Here is a 15,790-nt window from a genome sequence, read left to right as displayed (position 1 = left end):
CCTTCAGAACTGCACAGCCAGAGTCCTCACCCACACACAGTCTCTCCAGTTCTCTCCCAGCTTCACTGGTTACCAGTGCCATCAAGGATTTAAATTCAAGATTCTGCTTCTCACCTTCAAAGCCCTACATAACGTTGCCCCTCATTACCTCACTCACCTCCTATCTCCTTACACTCCTTGTCGCTCTCTCAGATCATCAAGCAGTCATCTCCTTACTGTCCCACGTAGCAGACTCTCCACCCCGGGAGGGCACATCCTTCAGTGCCACCTGCGCCACCATCACCTAATCAAAGCACATTGATGGATTAAAAGCCAGAAGTCTACATGACCATCATCATCAAGTCCATCCATGAGAACCCTAAATATAAACAGGACTGTTCATTTATGTCAGGTAGAATGCCCAGAGGAGGCTGGGTGGTCCATTGGCCTCGGACCCCCTGCAGATTTTATTTTTTCTCCAGTTTTTTTTTGTTTGTTCTGTCCTGCCTGGCCATCGGACCTTACTCTTATTCTAATTAGTGTTGTCTTATTTTAATTCTTACTTTGTCTTTTTTCTCTTTTCTTCATCATGTAAAGCACTTTGAGCGACATTATTTGTATGAAAATGTACGACAGAAATAAATGTTGTTGTTCAGTGCTATGGCCCCTCAACCCTGGAACTCTCTTCCTCAGTCTCTCCGAGTTTGCTCCTCTTTCTCCACCTTTAAATCTCAAATCAAAATTTTCCTCTTTGACAAACTTTTGTCTTCTGTGTGATCTTATTTTTTATTTTTTTTTCCTCCCCATTTATATGTAAAGCCACCTTGGGTTGGTGAAAGGCGCTCTATAAATGCAACTTATTATTTTTATTATTGCTGTGAGATGTTTGATAAATGCGGACACTGGCGCCTACTCAAGCCTAATGTATCAGGAATTCTGCTATTTACGTTCATCCATCCATCCATTTTCCAACCCGCTGAATCTAAACACAGGGTCACGGGGGTCTGCTGGAGCCAATCCCAGCCAACACAGGGCACAAGGCAGGAAACAATCCTGGGCAGGGTGCCAACCCCCCGCAGGACACACACAAACACACCCACACACCAAGCACCCACCAGGGACAATTTAGAATCGCCAATCCACCTAACCTGCGTGTCTTTGGACTGTGGGAGGAAACCCACGCAGACACCGGGAGAACATGCAAACTCCACGCAGGGAGGACCCGGGAAGCGAACCCAGGTCTCCTAACTGCGAGGCAGCAGCGCTACCACTGCGCCACCGTGCCACCCCTATTTACATTCATTATAAAAAAAAATGAATTATAAAATATTTTTTTCTTTCATCACAACAATGTACTAACAGATACAAAAAAATCTCATTTCTGGATGGAGTGTTGCTTTACTGGCTCCCTGGTAGTGAATCAATGGTCGCGTTTATGCCGATTCATTTGTAATTTTTTTGTTGTGATCGCTCATTTTAAATGTAATAAAATTCAATTTTTTTCCCCCCTTCAGGTGTTTTCACAAACTCAACTGTGTTTCTCACTTGTAACGTGACCTACAGCTGGAGACAATTCACAACGCTTGCTCTGACGATATTGCAAACATCTCCCAAACATCCAGATTCGCTTTTGTGGTAAGTCGTTGTTTTGTCTTGGTACAGTAATATTTTACTCTCCTTTCCCCTTTTGTATTATTAATATGTAGCCTTTGTCAGAAGGCCTCTAATCTCACTGTTTATCAGGTATTGTACCATATAACTTCTCTCCACCTTCCCTTCAATCTCTATAAACTCAGGCAATTAGGTGTAGTAAAAGACAAGCAGGCATTAAGTTACACTTTAAACAATGTATTATTAGTTATATTCATACAGTGGGGCAAAAAAAGTATTCAGTCAGCCACCAATTGTGCAAGTTGTCCCACTTAAAAAGATGAGCGAGGCCTGTGATTTTCATCATAGGTATACCTCAACTATGAGAGACAAAATGAGAAAAAAAAATCCAGAAAATCACATTGTCTGATTTTTAAAGAATTTATTTGCAAATTATGGTGGAAAATAAGTATTTGGTCAATAACAAACAAGCAAGATGTCTGGCTCTCACAGACCTGTAACTTCTTCTGTAAGAGGCTCCTCTGTCCTCCACTTGTCACCTGTATTAATGGCACCTGTTTGAACTCGTTATCAATATAAAAGACACCTGTCCACAACCTCAAACAGTCACACTCCAAACTCCACTATGGCCAAGACCAAAGAGCAGTCAAAGGACACCAGAAACAAAATTGTAGACCTGCACCAGGCTGGGAAGACTGAATCTGCAATAGGTAAGCAGCTTGGTGTGAAGAAATCAATTGTGGGAGCAATTATTAGAAAATGGACAACATACAAGACCACTGATAATCTCCCTCGATCTGGGGCTCCACGCAAGATCTCACCCCGTGGGGTCAAAATGATCACAAGAACGGTGAGCAAAAATCCCAGAACCACACGGGGGGACCTAGTGAATGACCTGCAGAGAGCTGGGACCAAAGTAACAAAAACTACCATCAGTAACACACTAAACCTCCAGGGACTCAAATCCTGCAGTGCCAGACGTGTCCCCCTGCTTAAGCCAGTACATGTGCAGGCCCGTCTGAAGTTTGCTAGAGAGCATCTGGATGATCCAGAAGAGGACTGGGAGAATGTCATATGGTCAGATGAAAAAAACTACTCGTTGTGTTTGGAGGAGAAAGAATGCTGAGTTGCATCGAAAGAACACTATACCTACTGTAAAGCATGGGGGTGGACACATCATGCTTTGGGGCTGTTTTTCTGCAAAGGGACCAGGACGACTGATCCGTGTAAAGGAAAGAATGAATGGGGCCATGTATCGTCAGATTTTGAGTGAAAACCTCCTTCCATCAGCAAGGGCATTGAAGATGAAACGTGGCTGGGTCTTTCAGCATGACAATGATCCCAAACACACCGCCCGGGTAACAAAGGATCGGCTTCGTAAGAAGCATTTCAAGGTCCTGGAGTGGCCTAGCCAGTCTCCAGATCTCAACCCCATAGAAAATCTTTGGAGGGAGTTGAAAGTCCGTGTTGCCCAGCGACAGCCCCAAAACATCACTGCTCTAGAGAAGATCTGCATGGAGGAATGGGCCAAAATACCAGCAGCAGTGTGTGAAAACCTTGTGAAGACTTGCAGAAAAGGTTTGACCTCTGTCACTGCCAACAAAGTATTGAGATGAACTTTTGTTATTGACCAAATACTTTTTTTTCCACCATAATTTGCAAATAAATTCTTCAAAAATCAGACACTGTAATTTTCTGGATTTTTTTTTCTCATTTTGTCTCTCATAGTTGAGGTATACCTATGATGAAAATTACAGGCCTCTCTCATCTTTTTAAGTGGGAGAACTTGCACAATTGGTGGCTGACTAAATACTTTTTTGCCCCACTGTAAATAATAACAATATGCAAAGTACATTGGCAACCATACAACCTGATAAATGGTGATGTGTAGTTTCACGCGGCACACAGACTTGTAGTTACTTAAAAATGTCTCCAGTTCATTTGTGGTCAGCTTTCAGCCACATGCCTGTTTCAATATGGCTGCCAAGCTGTGCTCTCCATTATGTTGTCCTTCAGTTCATCAGTTTGGTACGAGATGCTTCTTCATCAGATGTTAGTAAGAGAGAGAGAGTGTGAGGTTAAACACATACAGTACATTTCTAGATGTTCTGTCCAACCCCTAGAGCCAATAGGACGTCATGGTACTTAAAGGCTTCTAATACAAGCCAATTCCAAACAGCCGTACTTCAGACCAATGGGGGGAATAGAACACCTTCACACCTACCACGCCCCAAACCATATGTTAAGGTAAAGCTTACCAGTTAGGCAGCCTGGCTTTCTTGCTGGGGTTGAACGACTTTAGCAGAGAAACACTCGCCAAACTGGTTTAAAGGACATCCTCCCCCAACTCTGTCGTAAAATTCAAAGAGACCTATTCCGGGGTTGTAAACATGAATGCTTCTCACTAATATTACATTTGCTTTGCCTAAATTACAAATAAAGACGTACAAAATATTTATCAACTTATATGCAAAATCTCACATCACAACAGTCGTTCATTTTCAGCTATAAATAAAAAGCTAACAGAAGCTCAGAGCCACCGCCACATTCTTATGATCAGATGCTTCATTTAATTTTTTCTGAGCTCTTTTTGGGATTTTCTCAAACGTTCCTTGTGCAGAATAGGGTTTGACACCCAATGAACCTACTACTGACATATCTCTATTATAAAAGAAAACCCTGAGACGAGATGAGACTATCACCAAGGGAAGTCCCGGCCTCGTCTCACCATTTCCGGTTAACAGCCCACGTTCACAGTCCTCTCACCTCTCATTCGTGTGAATGTTTTTGACACACACACAGTTCCGCTCTTAGAAATTTTTATGTTTTTCCTCACCTTAACATCCCAAATAAAGAAGACTTATTGTGTCCAAAACTTACTGAAGAATTTCATCCCAAAGGGGTATCAACCGAAGAAAAGAGTACACGGGCGATCCCAGCACGGAGAAACGATGAAGTCTAATGAATTAACGTGAAAATTGTCGATCAGTTACACGGCAAATTGGTTAAATGCGTATCAATAGACTCTGCTGAAACAGTTGGTGGTGATGGTGAGGAAGATGAAAACATCAACTTACAATATCACGAAGAATATCTACAACCGTTAACACCGTCTGGTCTTCCACCGGCCGAATTACTGTTGAAAGAAGGATGAATCCAAGAAAGGTAATGTAGTACATCTTCCATTAGACATTGGTAACATTAGACAACAAAGGAGATCTTGATATGCCATTCGTATTAAAACGTTAACCGCTTCCCGTTAGAATAGCTTTTGCAAAGAAAATGAACAAATCACAGGGACAAACATTCGAAAAAGTCGGTTTATTTATCAGAGAGAAAGCAACGAAATTCACTCACAGGTAGTTATACATTGCGTTGTCACAATGTAAGACGAAAACACAGAATCAAAATTCAATTCGATATTGATGAAAAGTTATTTCAAAAAATTGTTTTTACTGAAGTTTTAGGATGGAGCAGATTATTGAAGGCTTTGTAAACCATCAGCAGGATTTGAAAGTCAATTCTAAATGGCACCGGTAACCAGTGTAGTGACGCTCAGACTGGGGTGATGTGCTCGGATTTTCTTTTCCTAGTTAAGATTCTAGCAGCTCCATTCTGCACTCGTTGTAATTGAGTGATGTCTTTTATTTGGGTGGTCCTGAGAGGAGTGTGTTACAGTAATCTAGTCAACTAAAAACAAAAGCGTGAACTCGTTTTTCAGTATCCTAGAAGAAGCTCAACTGAAGTAACGTATCTGTGTGTATTTACAGGGTTCTTCAGGATGGCCTACGTTTCATTAAATCGGCATACATCACTCAACTCAAGCAGAATGTGACCCAAGCACAAAATCCGGCCCTGCAAAGCCTACTAGATAGCGTCTTGAAGCTGGTGGAAGCAAATACCAACTTGGTGTCCTCCATGACATCCTTCAACCAGTTTGACCGCGGTGTTGCCGGGACGGTCCTTAAGAGCCTGCTGGAGTCGTTTAATTTGACGCCCCTTGAATCACTCTGGAATGGAGGGGGCTTAAATGTCAGCAACATCATCAACATTTTGTCACAGGTTATGACAAATAATCAGCAATTCATTGCTGGGGTCCCGGGGATCAATGAAACCAAATTTTTAGTAACAGAATTGGACCCTTTAATTGAGCAGTGGCTCGCCAGTAACTACTCCAGTTCCTTATCCTTTACCATAGGACAACAACTGCTGTCTCTCATCATGTCCCTAAATCAAAGTGACCCAACTGTCCTCAACCAAGTGTTGCAGCCCTTTATACCGATTGGCCTAAATATTCCAAATGCCATACAGCTTGCATTGCAGGCCATTCAGCAATTTACTCAAGTCATCCAAGGGCCTAACGACAGCTTGAATATTCTCTCTGGATACCTAAACCAAATTCAAAACTTCCTCATTTCTCAGGGTGGTTTAGATGTTCTCCTTCAAGCCCTAAATCCATATTGGCAATCCAATGACTCCATCGCTTTGATACATCAATATGGCCTCCAGCAGGTTGCTCTTGGCGAGCTTCCGTTTCTATTTATCTCTTATGTAAAGAATGCAAGTTTCTTCCAAACTCCAGAGTCTGTACTGAAAAGTTTCATTGGGTATCTACCACAAGATCAACAAGCTGAACTGGAACAAATGTTTAACTCCACGGACGAACTGCTCGCAGTGGTCAGCCTGTGTAGAACGAACAATTTCAGCTGCATTCCCGCCTTCTCAGAAATAACCAACGTGCTCCTCACGGTTGGTCAAGTTTTACACGCCTCCAATGGTAGCGGTTTGCCAATTTTCTGGAATAATTCGACATTTGCTTTAGGGCTGCGGGAGATCTCAAACCTTAACTTGACTTCAGATGTGCTCTCCATGATCTTGTCTTGGGGAAACATAACCGCGGACCCCGTTCCTGCTTCCATGTTGTATGAAACGGTCATGCAGGCTTTCGACTTCCTCAAAGAGGTGGGGAACACGTCAAACATCACCTCCAGCGTGTGCCAGCAGCTGTTGGAAAAGTCGCAACTCAACCTCACTCGGGTGAACGGCATCCTTCATGTGCTCACTTCGTGCAACGTGACCAATCTGTTTAACAAACTCAACGCCATCGTCGGCATCCAAGATTGTTGTCAGCGTCAACCAAATAAGTCTCTGTCGTGCGCTCTGGAGATTGCAACCAACTTGATGGGTGCCCTACAGGAGACTAACCTGAGTAACGTGATCGAGAGAAAGATCTTGGCTGCGGAGATCATTCTTCAGTATTGGACTGGTATTTTGAATGAGAGCACCACCATGATGAAACCATTAGAGGCCATCTATGACTCTACAGTGCAGGCCTTACAGGATGGAAGTGTCCTAAAGGTGACTGGGAATGCGGTCACTTTGATCTCAGATTCCCTAATCATTATAAAGTCCAACATGCTGCAACTAGGGAATATGTCTTCTCCTCAACTGGATGTGGGTATTCAGGTCCTGGATGAGTTAGTCCAACGTTTTCTGAACGGAACTAATGAGAACGGCACCACGTCACTGGGAATGTCGGCTGACTACGACATGGAAAAGGTCACCATGTGCTTACAGGTAACAGAGTGGTACGTTCAGATGCTGGAAAATCTAACTGTGCATGGCATCCCGACTGGAAATTTATATCCCTTCTTCAGAATTAGTCAAATGGCACTGGCCAGCGCGCTGTCCAACGCAGGACTATCGGCCGATTTGGCTTCTGCCATCAATGCGTCTAGAGGCTACCTTCAGGGGGTTCAGACCCCGTTTGACACGGCGGGGCTCGTGAACGTTACTCAGTTTCTGGTCAGGGGTATTATCCTGGAAGCTCAGCCCTACCTGGAGCAGATTCAGAATTACATACAGTCCGTCGAGCCTGCGCCATCAAGTTTTCTGAGCCCACCTTTCCAAGGATCGTTGAACCAAACACAGAAAGATCTGCTCGACTCTTTAAGCACCTTGTTCGTCCCTCTCGGCACCACGTCCGATCTCTCTGCTGTTTTCGATTCTTTTAGGGAAGTTGTAGCCTTCCTGGAAGCGGCCCACCAAAACGTGACTGCTCCCTTGTTCGGCCTCTTCTCGGCGGATAACGTGACAGCACAGGTCGTGTTCAGTCTAATGCACTCTTGGAGTCAAGTCCCACTCGAGGGGTCGTTCACCAGGGAAGAATTCCAGATGTTCTACACCTACTACGTCGAGTTTTACCAGTTAGTCGAGAGCGATCGTTGGAACATGTCAGACTTGGAGCCAAAGTTGTCCGAGTTTCTGTACCAGTGGTCAGAGGTGTTGCTTAACTCCAGTACAAATTCCAGTTGGGTGGGGACGAACTGCTCAGCGCTGCATTTCATTCAGTGTATGATCGATAACACGGCGACCGGCCATACGCAGAATGCCATCCTTGCTGCATCTGGCTGCGTGTCCAACGGGACAAACCCCAAAACGACAGAAAAATATGAAGCTCTAGCTTACGGTTTTTTAAACCTTTCATACGAAATGAATCAGAAGTACGAGAATGACAGCCTCGGAATTATACAAGACGCCCTTCCATGTATCGTCACGCTGTTGAGCCTTTCAACTGGGGTTTTAGCTAAATTAAGTGACGCAACTGACATGAAGAACACATGGATGGAGGAACTCCATGCGAAAATGAAGCAGGATTTAGAGCAAACGCCTCATTTTGCCTTCTGCAAAGATCTGGACAACCGCAGCATGCTGGTGTTCAATCACATTCTGAGCGCCACACCAGACCAGTTAAATGTGTTTCTTCACCTCCTCCAGAATCAAAGTCTGTTTTCTTCTTCTTTGTCGTCAGTTATGCCAGCACTAAACCTGCTGATTTCCAGAATGGACTCCAGCGAGCTGATGGACCAGCTGAACGCTATCCTGACAGCCTTGACGACATCCGAAGGTAACCCGTTTTCTCAGCTACAGCATTTGCTCCTGAGCAGTACCCTCGATGGCGCATTCAATGGAAGCCGAGAAGGTTTCCAGATACTAGAACAAATCTTCCAGTTGCCGTGGAATGGCACCAACATGAAGAACAGAACGTCCCACTTCCTGTCTTTCATAGACATCCTGCAGCAGGAGAACGGCACCCTTGCCCTGCAGTCCCTCACAGCTGTACAGAGTTTCTTAAATGAAGTCAACTCGTCGGGTCTCCTGCAGTTTCTTTCATCCTGGGGTGATTCTCAGAATCAGAGGAACAACGGCACTGGTCTACTGAACGTCATTGCTGTTCTCCGCAATATTACTCAAGCATGGCTGGAGGAGAATCAGTTTGCGGCGTTACTTCTGGAGAGTCTCCAGTCCAACCAGAGTGAACCAAACGCTTTGACACAAAACGAAGTTCTCAACAGCTTAGCAGGGTTTCTGTGGCCCCTACTGCCTGCGGACATGCAGCCCTATGCCAACATCACCATGCAGGTCTTAGAAATATTGTGGCCCGTGATGGCAGACATCTCCGGAGGTGATTCTCCAAATTTCTATACCACAGCGGACTTATTGCTAAATCTGTCAAGAACCATCACTGAAAATTTTGCAGGTATGACACACGAGACCATGTTCAGCGATCTTTTGGATGTTCTAGAAGTCATCGTGCAGTTGGCCTCGTCATCTCTTGATAGGAACATCAGCATGGTGGAAAGTCTCACCAACAAGATGCTCCATCACCTTGAGGTCCTGGTTAATGCAACACTCCCAGAGGATGTGGCGTCTACTATGGTCCAAGTCTTAGAATCTGCTAGGATTTACTCTGAAGTTCTGTCCGAGTTTAATCCAACGGAAAACTGGATGCAAAGGTAAGTTCACTTATTGTATGTTATTGAATGATATCAAATCCAGTCCATTCATGTATGTGCAGTTGACTCAGAAAGTATTCAGACCCCTTCACGTTCTACACACTTCATTGTGTTGTAGATTTAATTTTAAACTACCCGTGCTAAAATGGGTTCAAATCTAAGTAAACAACGTAGACCTCAAGGTTAATGTTTGCAGTGCATCATCTATCGGAAAGCATTTCGTAATGCATGTAGTAATAAAATGCATTGTATTTGTCATTCCAACAGATGGTGCATCACAGACATTTGCAGTAAAATAAAAGGTTTGCTACCAATGTGTGTGATGGACCATCTATCTGTGGGAATGACAAATGAAATGCAAATATCTCTGTTATATGCCATTTCATTTAGGATTTGTAAAATCGGGGTTAATGTTGGTGATGCGCCATCTGTTAGAATGTACAATGCAATGAATACGTTTCTATTAAATGCCATTTTGTATGGGATTTGTAAAAGCAGTGTTAATATGTGAGAAATGTGCCAAAAGGGTGGAATAACAAAGACATTACAACTTTGTGCAGCACACACATACACAGACACTTGTTCTTTTATTAAGGTGGACTAGCTGTTTTATCCATCTAAGACAGTTTGAAATGTAAATAATCAATATAGATCTCAAAGTTAATGTTTGCAGTGCACCATATAGCATATATATCTCTCTTATATGCCATTTGGAATGGTATTCATAAAAGTAGTGTCAATATTTGTGATGTACCAACTGATGGAATGAAAAATTGCAATGCATATGTCTCTGTTATATGCCATTTGGAATGGGATTTGCAAAAGCAGTGTTAATGTGTGTGACGTGCGATTTGTTGGAATGAGAAATGCAATGTAGTTTATTAGTAAAAATGATTGCGATGGGCCATCTGTTAGAATGATAAATGCAGTGGATAACTTTGTTATATGCCATTTGGTACAGGACTCATAAAAGCAGTGTTAATATTTGTGATGAGCCCTCTGTTATAATTACAAACGCAATGCATTTTACTACTAAAAATGATTGCGATGCGCCATCTGTTAGAATGATAAATGCAGTGAATAACTTTTGGTTATATGCCATTTGGTACAGGACTCATAAAAGCAGTGTTAATATTTGTGATGAGCCCTCTGTTATAATTACAAATGCAATCCATTTTACTGCTAAAAATGATTGCGATGTGCCATCTGTTAGAATGATAAATGCGATGCATTTTACTACTAAACATGATTCTGATGGGCCATAACTGTCTATTATATGCCATTTGGTATGCAATTCATAAAAGCAGTGTTAATGTTTGCAATGCGTCATCTGTTGGAATAACAGAGCTATATCAACTGAATGAACACACAGATACACAGGCACACAGACCCTTGTCCTTTTATTAAGGTGAATGGATACATTTGTCACTTTTGCCCATCTGTCTTTGCTCAGTAACCCATAATGATGACTTCAAAATGTGTTTCAGAAAGTTTTGCAAATTTATTTATAATGCATTGTTCACACATGGGATTTACATTATTAATTTGCATTATATATTTGTATTTTAACAGGCTCCAATGGATTTTCAGTTTTCTGCTACCATACAGCAATAGCAGCTCATATGACTTCACTTCAGTTATGTCCCTGCTAAATCAAAGTGGAGGTAATTAATGAACTACGCACTTCTCCGATTAAGAATGAGGTTTTATGAAAGTTCCTAAGATTTGTGAAATGACAAACACACACACACACTGATCAGACCCTAGTCATTACAACTCCATTTTGCTTTTTAATTAGCTGTCATTGTGACTTGGGTCCCCATTGCCGGGGTGTGGCCTTAAGGGTCACAGCATCGAGGGGTCCATTAGATGAGAGTCTAAAAGGTCAATTTTTCTATCCAAGTTTGCCGATAACAAACCTCGTTGTGATTATTTAAAGCCTTTAGTTTTGATTTCCCAGTTCACCTGACATTTGATTTTTGTTCTCATTTTGGCGTTGCATGTCTTCCTGCTGTTTCATCCCTCATATTGCTTCTGTTGAGTCCGTAAAACAGCAGGGGTTTGAAGGGGATGAAATATTTTGGGTTTTTTTCCGCGATGCTCTGTGTTTTTGTGGATGCCGTCTTTTGGATGAACCGTTGCTATGTAGCCATGACACGTTGCTAGGGGGCGTGGCAGCAAAAGTCATCAGAGCGACCATATAAAGGACGATGATGTGGACGACAGGTTGTCCAAGATTTTGGATTCTGTCAGATTCTCTTGCACTCCTCCTTGTTATTTTAGAAGTTTGGGTTGTGCCCCGGCGACTGTTATAATTCCTGTCTGTATTTAATTTTTCTCAGGCTTTCCTGAAGATAACAAAATAATCCAGACATGTTCTGTGGGCTCATTTTCTGGTATCAGGTTTTCTTTCTTATTTAGAGTCGTTATTTTAAAGTTTATCATTCGTTCCTGTCTTTTTCCACGCCATTTTGTTTATTTTCCAGGAAGTGACATGTTGAGGTTTGTGTATTGCTTGTTGTCATGGAAATCCTTCCCAGGATGCACCACGCTCACACGAAAACGACTGCAGAAAGATCACCTCACATTACATTTATTATTTGCAAACTACCTGCTTTGTGTTTCATTTTTCTGGAATTGACTTCTGCGTTTGGGTTAATGTTTCTGGTTTTGTCGTTTCTCTCTCTTTGATCTCCAGGTTTGACCATTTGTTTCGTTTTTTTTTCTGACCTCCTCTTTGGTCGCGATCTCTCGCTAAATTCACTGCCACCGTGATTTAGGCTTAGCCATTTGGTTTTGGTTACTGGATTTTCAACTGTGTGTGTCGATGTCACAGATAATAAATGGAACAATGAAAAGATAAAAGAAACAAAAATAAAAAAATATAGAAATCGTGGCAAAAGCTGCCTCACAGCTCTGGACCGCTGTCACTGTCTACATGGTGTTTAGATATTATTCCTGTGTTTTTGGGGGATTTTCACAGGGCACCTTAGGTTTCAATGACATGGCCATTGTGAGAGTGGGTCACGTGTGGCACCAGCACTCTCTCCGGGTTTGCTTGCCACCATGAACCCTGACTCCTATGAGCCCGACGTCGACAAAAAATGGGGGCACAACTCAATAGAAGTAGAGCTAAGTAATGTTAATATTCATGCATTTGCCACAATGTCTGTTTATTCTTCTAGGTAATTTCAGCTCTTTTGAAGAAAATGTCAAGCTTTTGAAAATCCTGCTAGACCTGCTCCCAGAAAATAACACAGCAGGCGCCGCTTTAAGCCTCATGCAAAATGTGACAAAGTATCTGACAAGTGGCAACCAAGGTGAGGCGCTATAATAATGCAAAGGACCTTTAAAAATATGTCCCCTCAGGATCAATGAAGTGTCCCTTTGCTCTTACTCTCAGTTCTCTGTTGGTTTAGGGACTCAGTTTTAGGTTCAGTGCTGTGTTGTATTTTATTACAGTACTAGATCTATCTATCTATCTATCTATCTATCTATCTATCTATCTATCTATCTATCTATCTATCTATCTATCTATCTATCTATCTATCTATCTATCTATCTATCTATCTATCTATCTTGCCTACTATACTCAACTTAATATCTATCTATCTATCTATCTACCTAGACTTGTACATATCATTTTTTTGGTCTCAAGTCATTTTCAGCAGCCATACCTCCTGCACTTCCCATGCAAACGTCAGGATTTATAAAAGAAAACATGCGTAGATTTATGGCAACTCTGACCCATGCTGCACTTCAGAAGAGGTCACCCATCTGAAGCTCAGCATGTTTGGGCCTGGCTAGGACTTGGATGGCAGACCATCACAGGAAAAGCTTGGGCTGAATGTGGATCCCAATGAAGTGATGGCGACATTGGGCTGTAAAACTGGCATTGATAGATAGATAGATATGAAAGGTTCTATATAATAGATAGACATTTTAGTGTAGTCGGCAGGATTAGATAGATAGATAGATATGAAAGGTTCTATTTGATAGATAGATACTTTATTAATCCCAAGGGGAAATTCCCATACTCCAGCAGTAGCATACTGATAAAGAAACCAATATTAAATTTAAGAGTGATAACAATCCAGGTATACAGACAATAACTTTGTATAATGTTAACGTTTACCCCCCAGGGTGGAATTGAAGAGTTGCATAGTGTGATGGAGGAATGATCTCCTCAGTCTGTCAGTGGAGCAGGACGGTGACCACAGTCTGTCTCTGAAGCTGCTCCTCTGTCTGGAGATGATCCTGTTCAGTGGATGCAGTGGATTCTCCATGATTGACAGGAGTCCGCTCAGCGCCCGTCGCTCTGCCACGGATGTCAAACTGTCCAGCTCTGTGCCTACAATAGAGCCTCTGTATCTAATGCCTGTGTATCTGATTGTCCTCTGCATGAGACATAAAACCGAGGACCTGACTCTCTGTGGTCATAAAAGACCCCTGAGCACCCTTCATAAAGAGTAGGGGGTATCCCGATGACCTGGCCCACCACAACCTAGTTATTCTGGCTCCCTAATCATCCCCTGTCTCTAATTGTCTATTTCTCTCTCGCCACTTGACCACCTAACAGCTAATGTGTGGTGTGAGGACTGGCACAAAAACAGCTGCTGTCCCATCATCCACGTGGGTGGTACACAATAGTGGCTCCCCACTCCATGAAGTGCTTTAGAAAAGCCCCATAGAAATGGAAAGAATTATTATTAGTAGTAGTAGTATTTGGTTTATACATTTTGTTTTGTGCCCTGCGGTGGGCTGGCGCACTGCCGGGGGTTTGTTTCCTGCCTTGTGCCCTGTGTTGGCTGGGATTGGCTCCAGCAGACCCCTGTGACCCTGCAGTTAGGATATAGCGGATTGGATAATGGATGGATGTTTTGTTTTGAGCATTTAAGTTTTGGTATTATGAATTATTTAATAATTAATTTCTTTGCAATTTGTGATTAGCTTTGTATTTTGGTATTTCTGGGGATTTTTTCAATCTATTTTGATTTTCACATTTTTTTCTAGATTTTTAAAAAATGATTGTATTTAATTTAATGAATAGCTGAGGTTTTGCACGTTTGGACCAGGAGTGTAATGGTTTCCTTATCCCTTTCACTGATTTTTTATGAATTGCTTTCTATTTTCCGAGATCTGTTGCTCATTTCAGGGTTTTTTTTTTTTTCCATTATAGATTCTGAATCAGATATTTAATTTAGAAATCCCCGTTTACTTTATTTTACTTTATACTTATTTTTTTGATGTATTTTGGCCACCATTTTGGAATTTCACGTTCGCCGCTGTTTTGAACTCCCGTCATCAGGGTAGCAGTCCGTGTTGTTAGGGGTGTGTCCTCAGAGGTCATGGCCTGTCAATCATGACATGATGGGGGGGGGTGAAAGGTCATCCAGGGGTGTGCTTCCCCATCCGACTACACAGATTCTAAAACCCTGCAGATCTTTTGGAAATAATCATTTTTCTGTTTTGTTTCTCTCTGTGCTCCTTCTGACATTGCCGGTAGTTGTTCTCCTCCTCCTGACCCTCGCCACAGTTTTTCACCTACATCCTGGTCTTCCCGTCACCCTCTGAATTCTGATATCTGCTGGGCATAATACTGGTAGCCTGATTGACTTTCGATTTTTGTTTTAACGCTTTAAAGCTTATTGCCTAATTGGCTGTGATGATTATGCTTTCGAAACCTTTTCTTAAATTCCTTACCCTGAAAACATTCGGGTCTAATTCTACGTCACTTCTCGAGATTGGAAACTCAAGAATTCTTACAATCGAAGTCAGATCTCAATATATTTTGGCCACCATTCTGAACTCCCGTCATCGGGGTAGCATTCTGTGTTGTCAGGGGTGTGTCCTCGCCTGTCAATCATGACACGACGGGGTGAAAGGTCATGCAAGGCTATGCGTCCCCCCATCCGACTTCACGGATTCCAAAACCCCTCAGACCCTTTGGAGAGGATTTCCTCTGTTTTGTTTCTGTGGTTACTTGAACTCTCCAGACTCCTTTTGATTTTGTCTCGTGATTCTTGTCTTCCAGTCGCCCTTTGAAGTCTCGTGCCTGGTGGCCATAACACTGGCAGCCCCGTTCGACTTTCAATTTTTGATTAACATTTTGCGTTTGTGGTTGTTGTGATTGGTATTTTTCATAGATTATCCCAAACTAATTCTAGCTAATTATTTTTGGTACACTTTATTAATCCTTGAGGGGAATCTGTCTTTGAAAGTCAGAGTGGAGGGTCAGGCGTTGAACAGCAGCGCCCCCTGGAAGCCTCGCTCAGAGAGTAGGATCCCTTCTGGTGGTCACGGGATTTGCCATCCAGATACCCGCACACATCCTTAGCCTCAGAGCTACCACTCCAGCGTTTCTCAACCTTTAAGTATTTGTGACCCGAGTTTTCATAACAGTT

At 42.5% G+C, this 15,790-nt stretch overlaps 1 protein-coding gene across 1 annotated transcript in view; it reads left to right on the top strand.

The window, feature by feature from the left end:
- Window positions 1-15,790, top strand: part of abca12 (ATP-binding cassette, sub-family A (ABC1), member 12) — a 195,030-nt gene that overhangs the window by 42,636 nt on the left and 136,604 nt on the right. Inside the window, exons 11-14 of the mRNA XM_051930259.1 lie at window positions 1,494-1,614; window positions 5,361-9,386; window positions 10,959-11,050; window positions 12,572-12,706. Of these exons, the coding sequence (XP_051786219.1) occupies window positions 1,494-1,614; window positions 5,361-9,386; window positions 10,959-11,050; window positions 12,572-12,706 (4,374 nt within the window). The remainder of the gene's footprint in view (window positions 1-1,493; window positions 1,615-5,360; window positions 9,387-10,958; window positions 11,051-12,571; window positions 12,707-15,790) is intronic.

This window comes from Erpetoichthys calabaricus, chromosome 8 (genome assembly GCF_900747795.2).
Source record: "Erpetoichthys calabaricus chromosome 8, fErpCal1.3, whole genome shotgun sequence".
In the NCBI taxonomy this organism is placed as follows: domain Eukaryota; kingdom Metazoa; phylum Chordata; class Cladistia; order Polypteriformes; family Polypteridae; genus Erpetoichthys; species Erpetoichthys calabaricus.
This window is presented reverse-complemented; position numbering and strand designations above follow the sequence as displayed.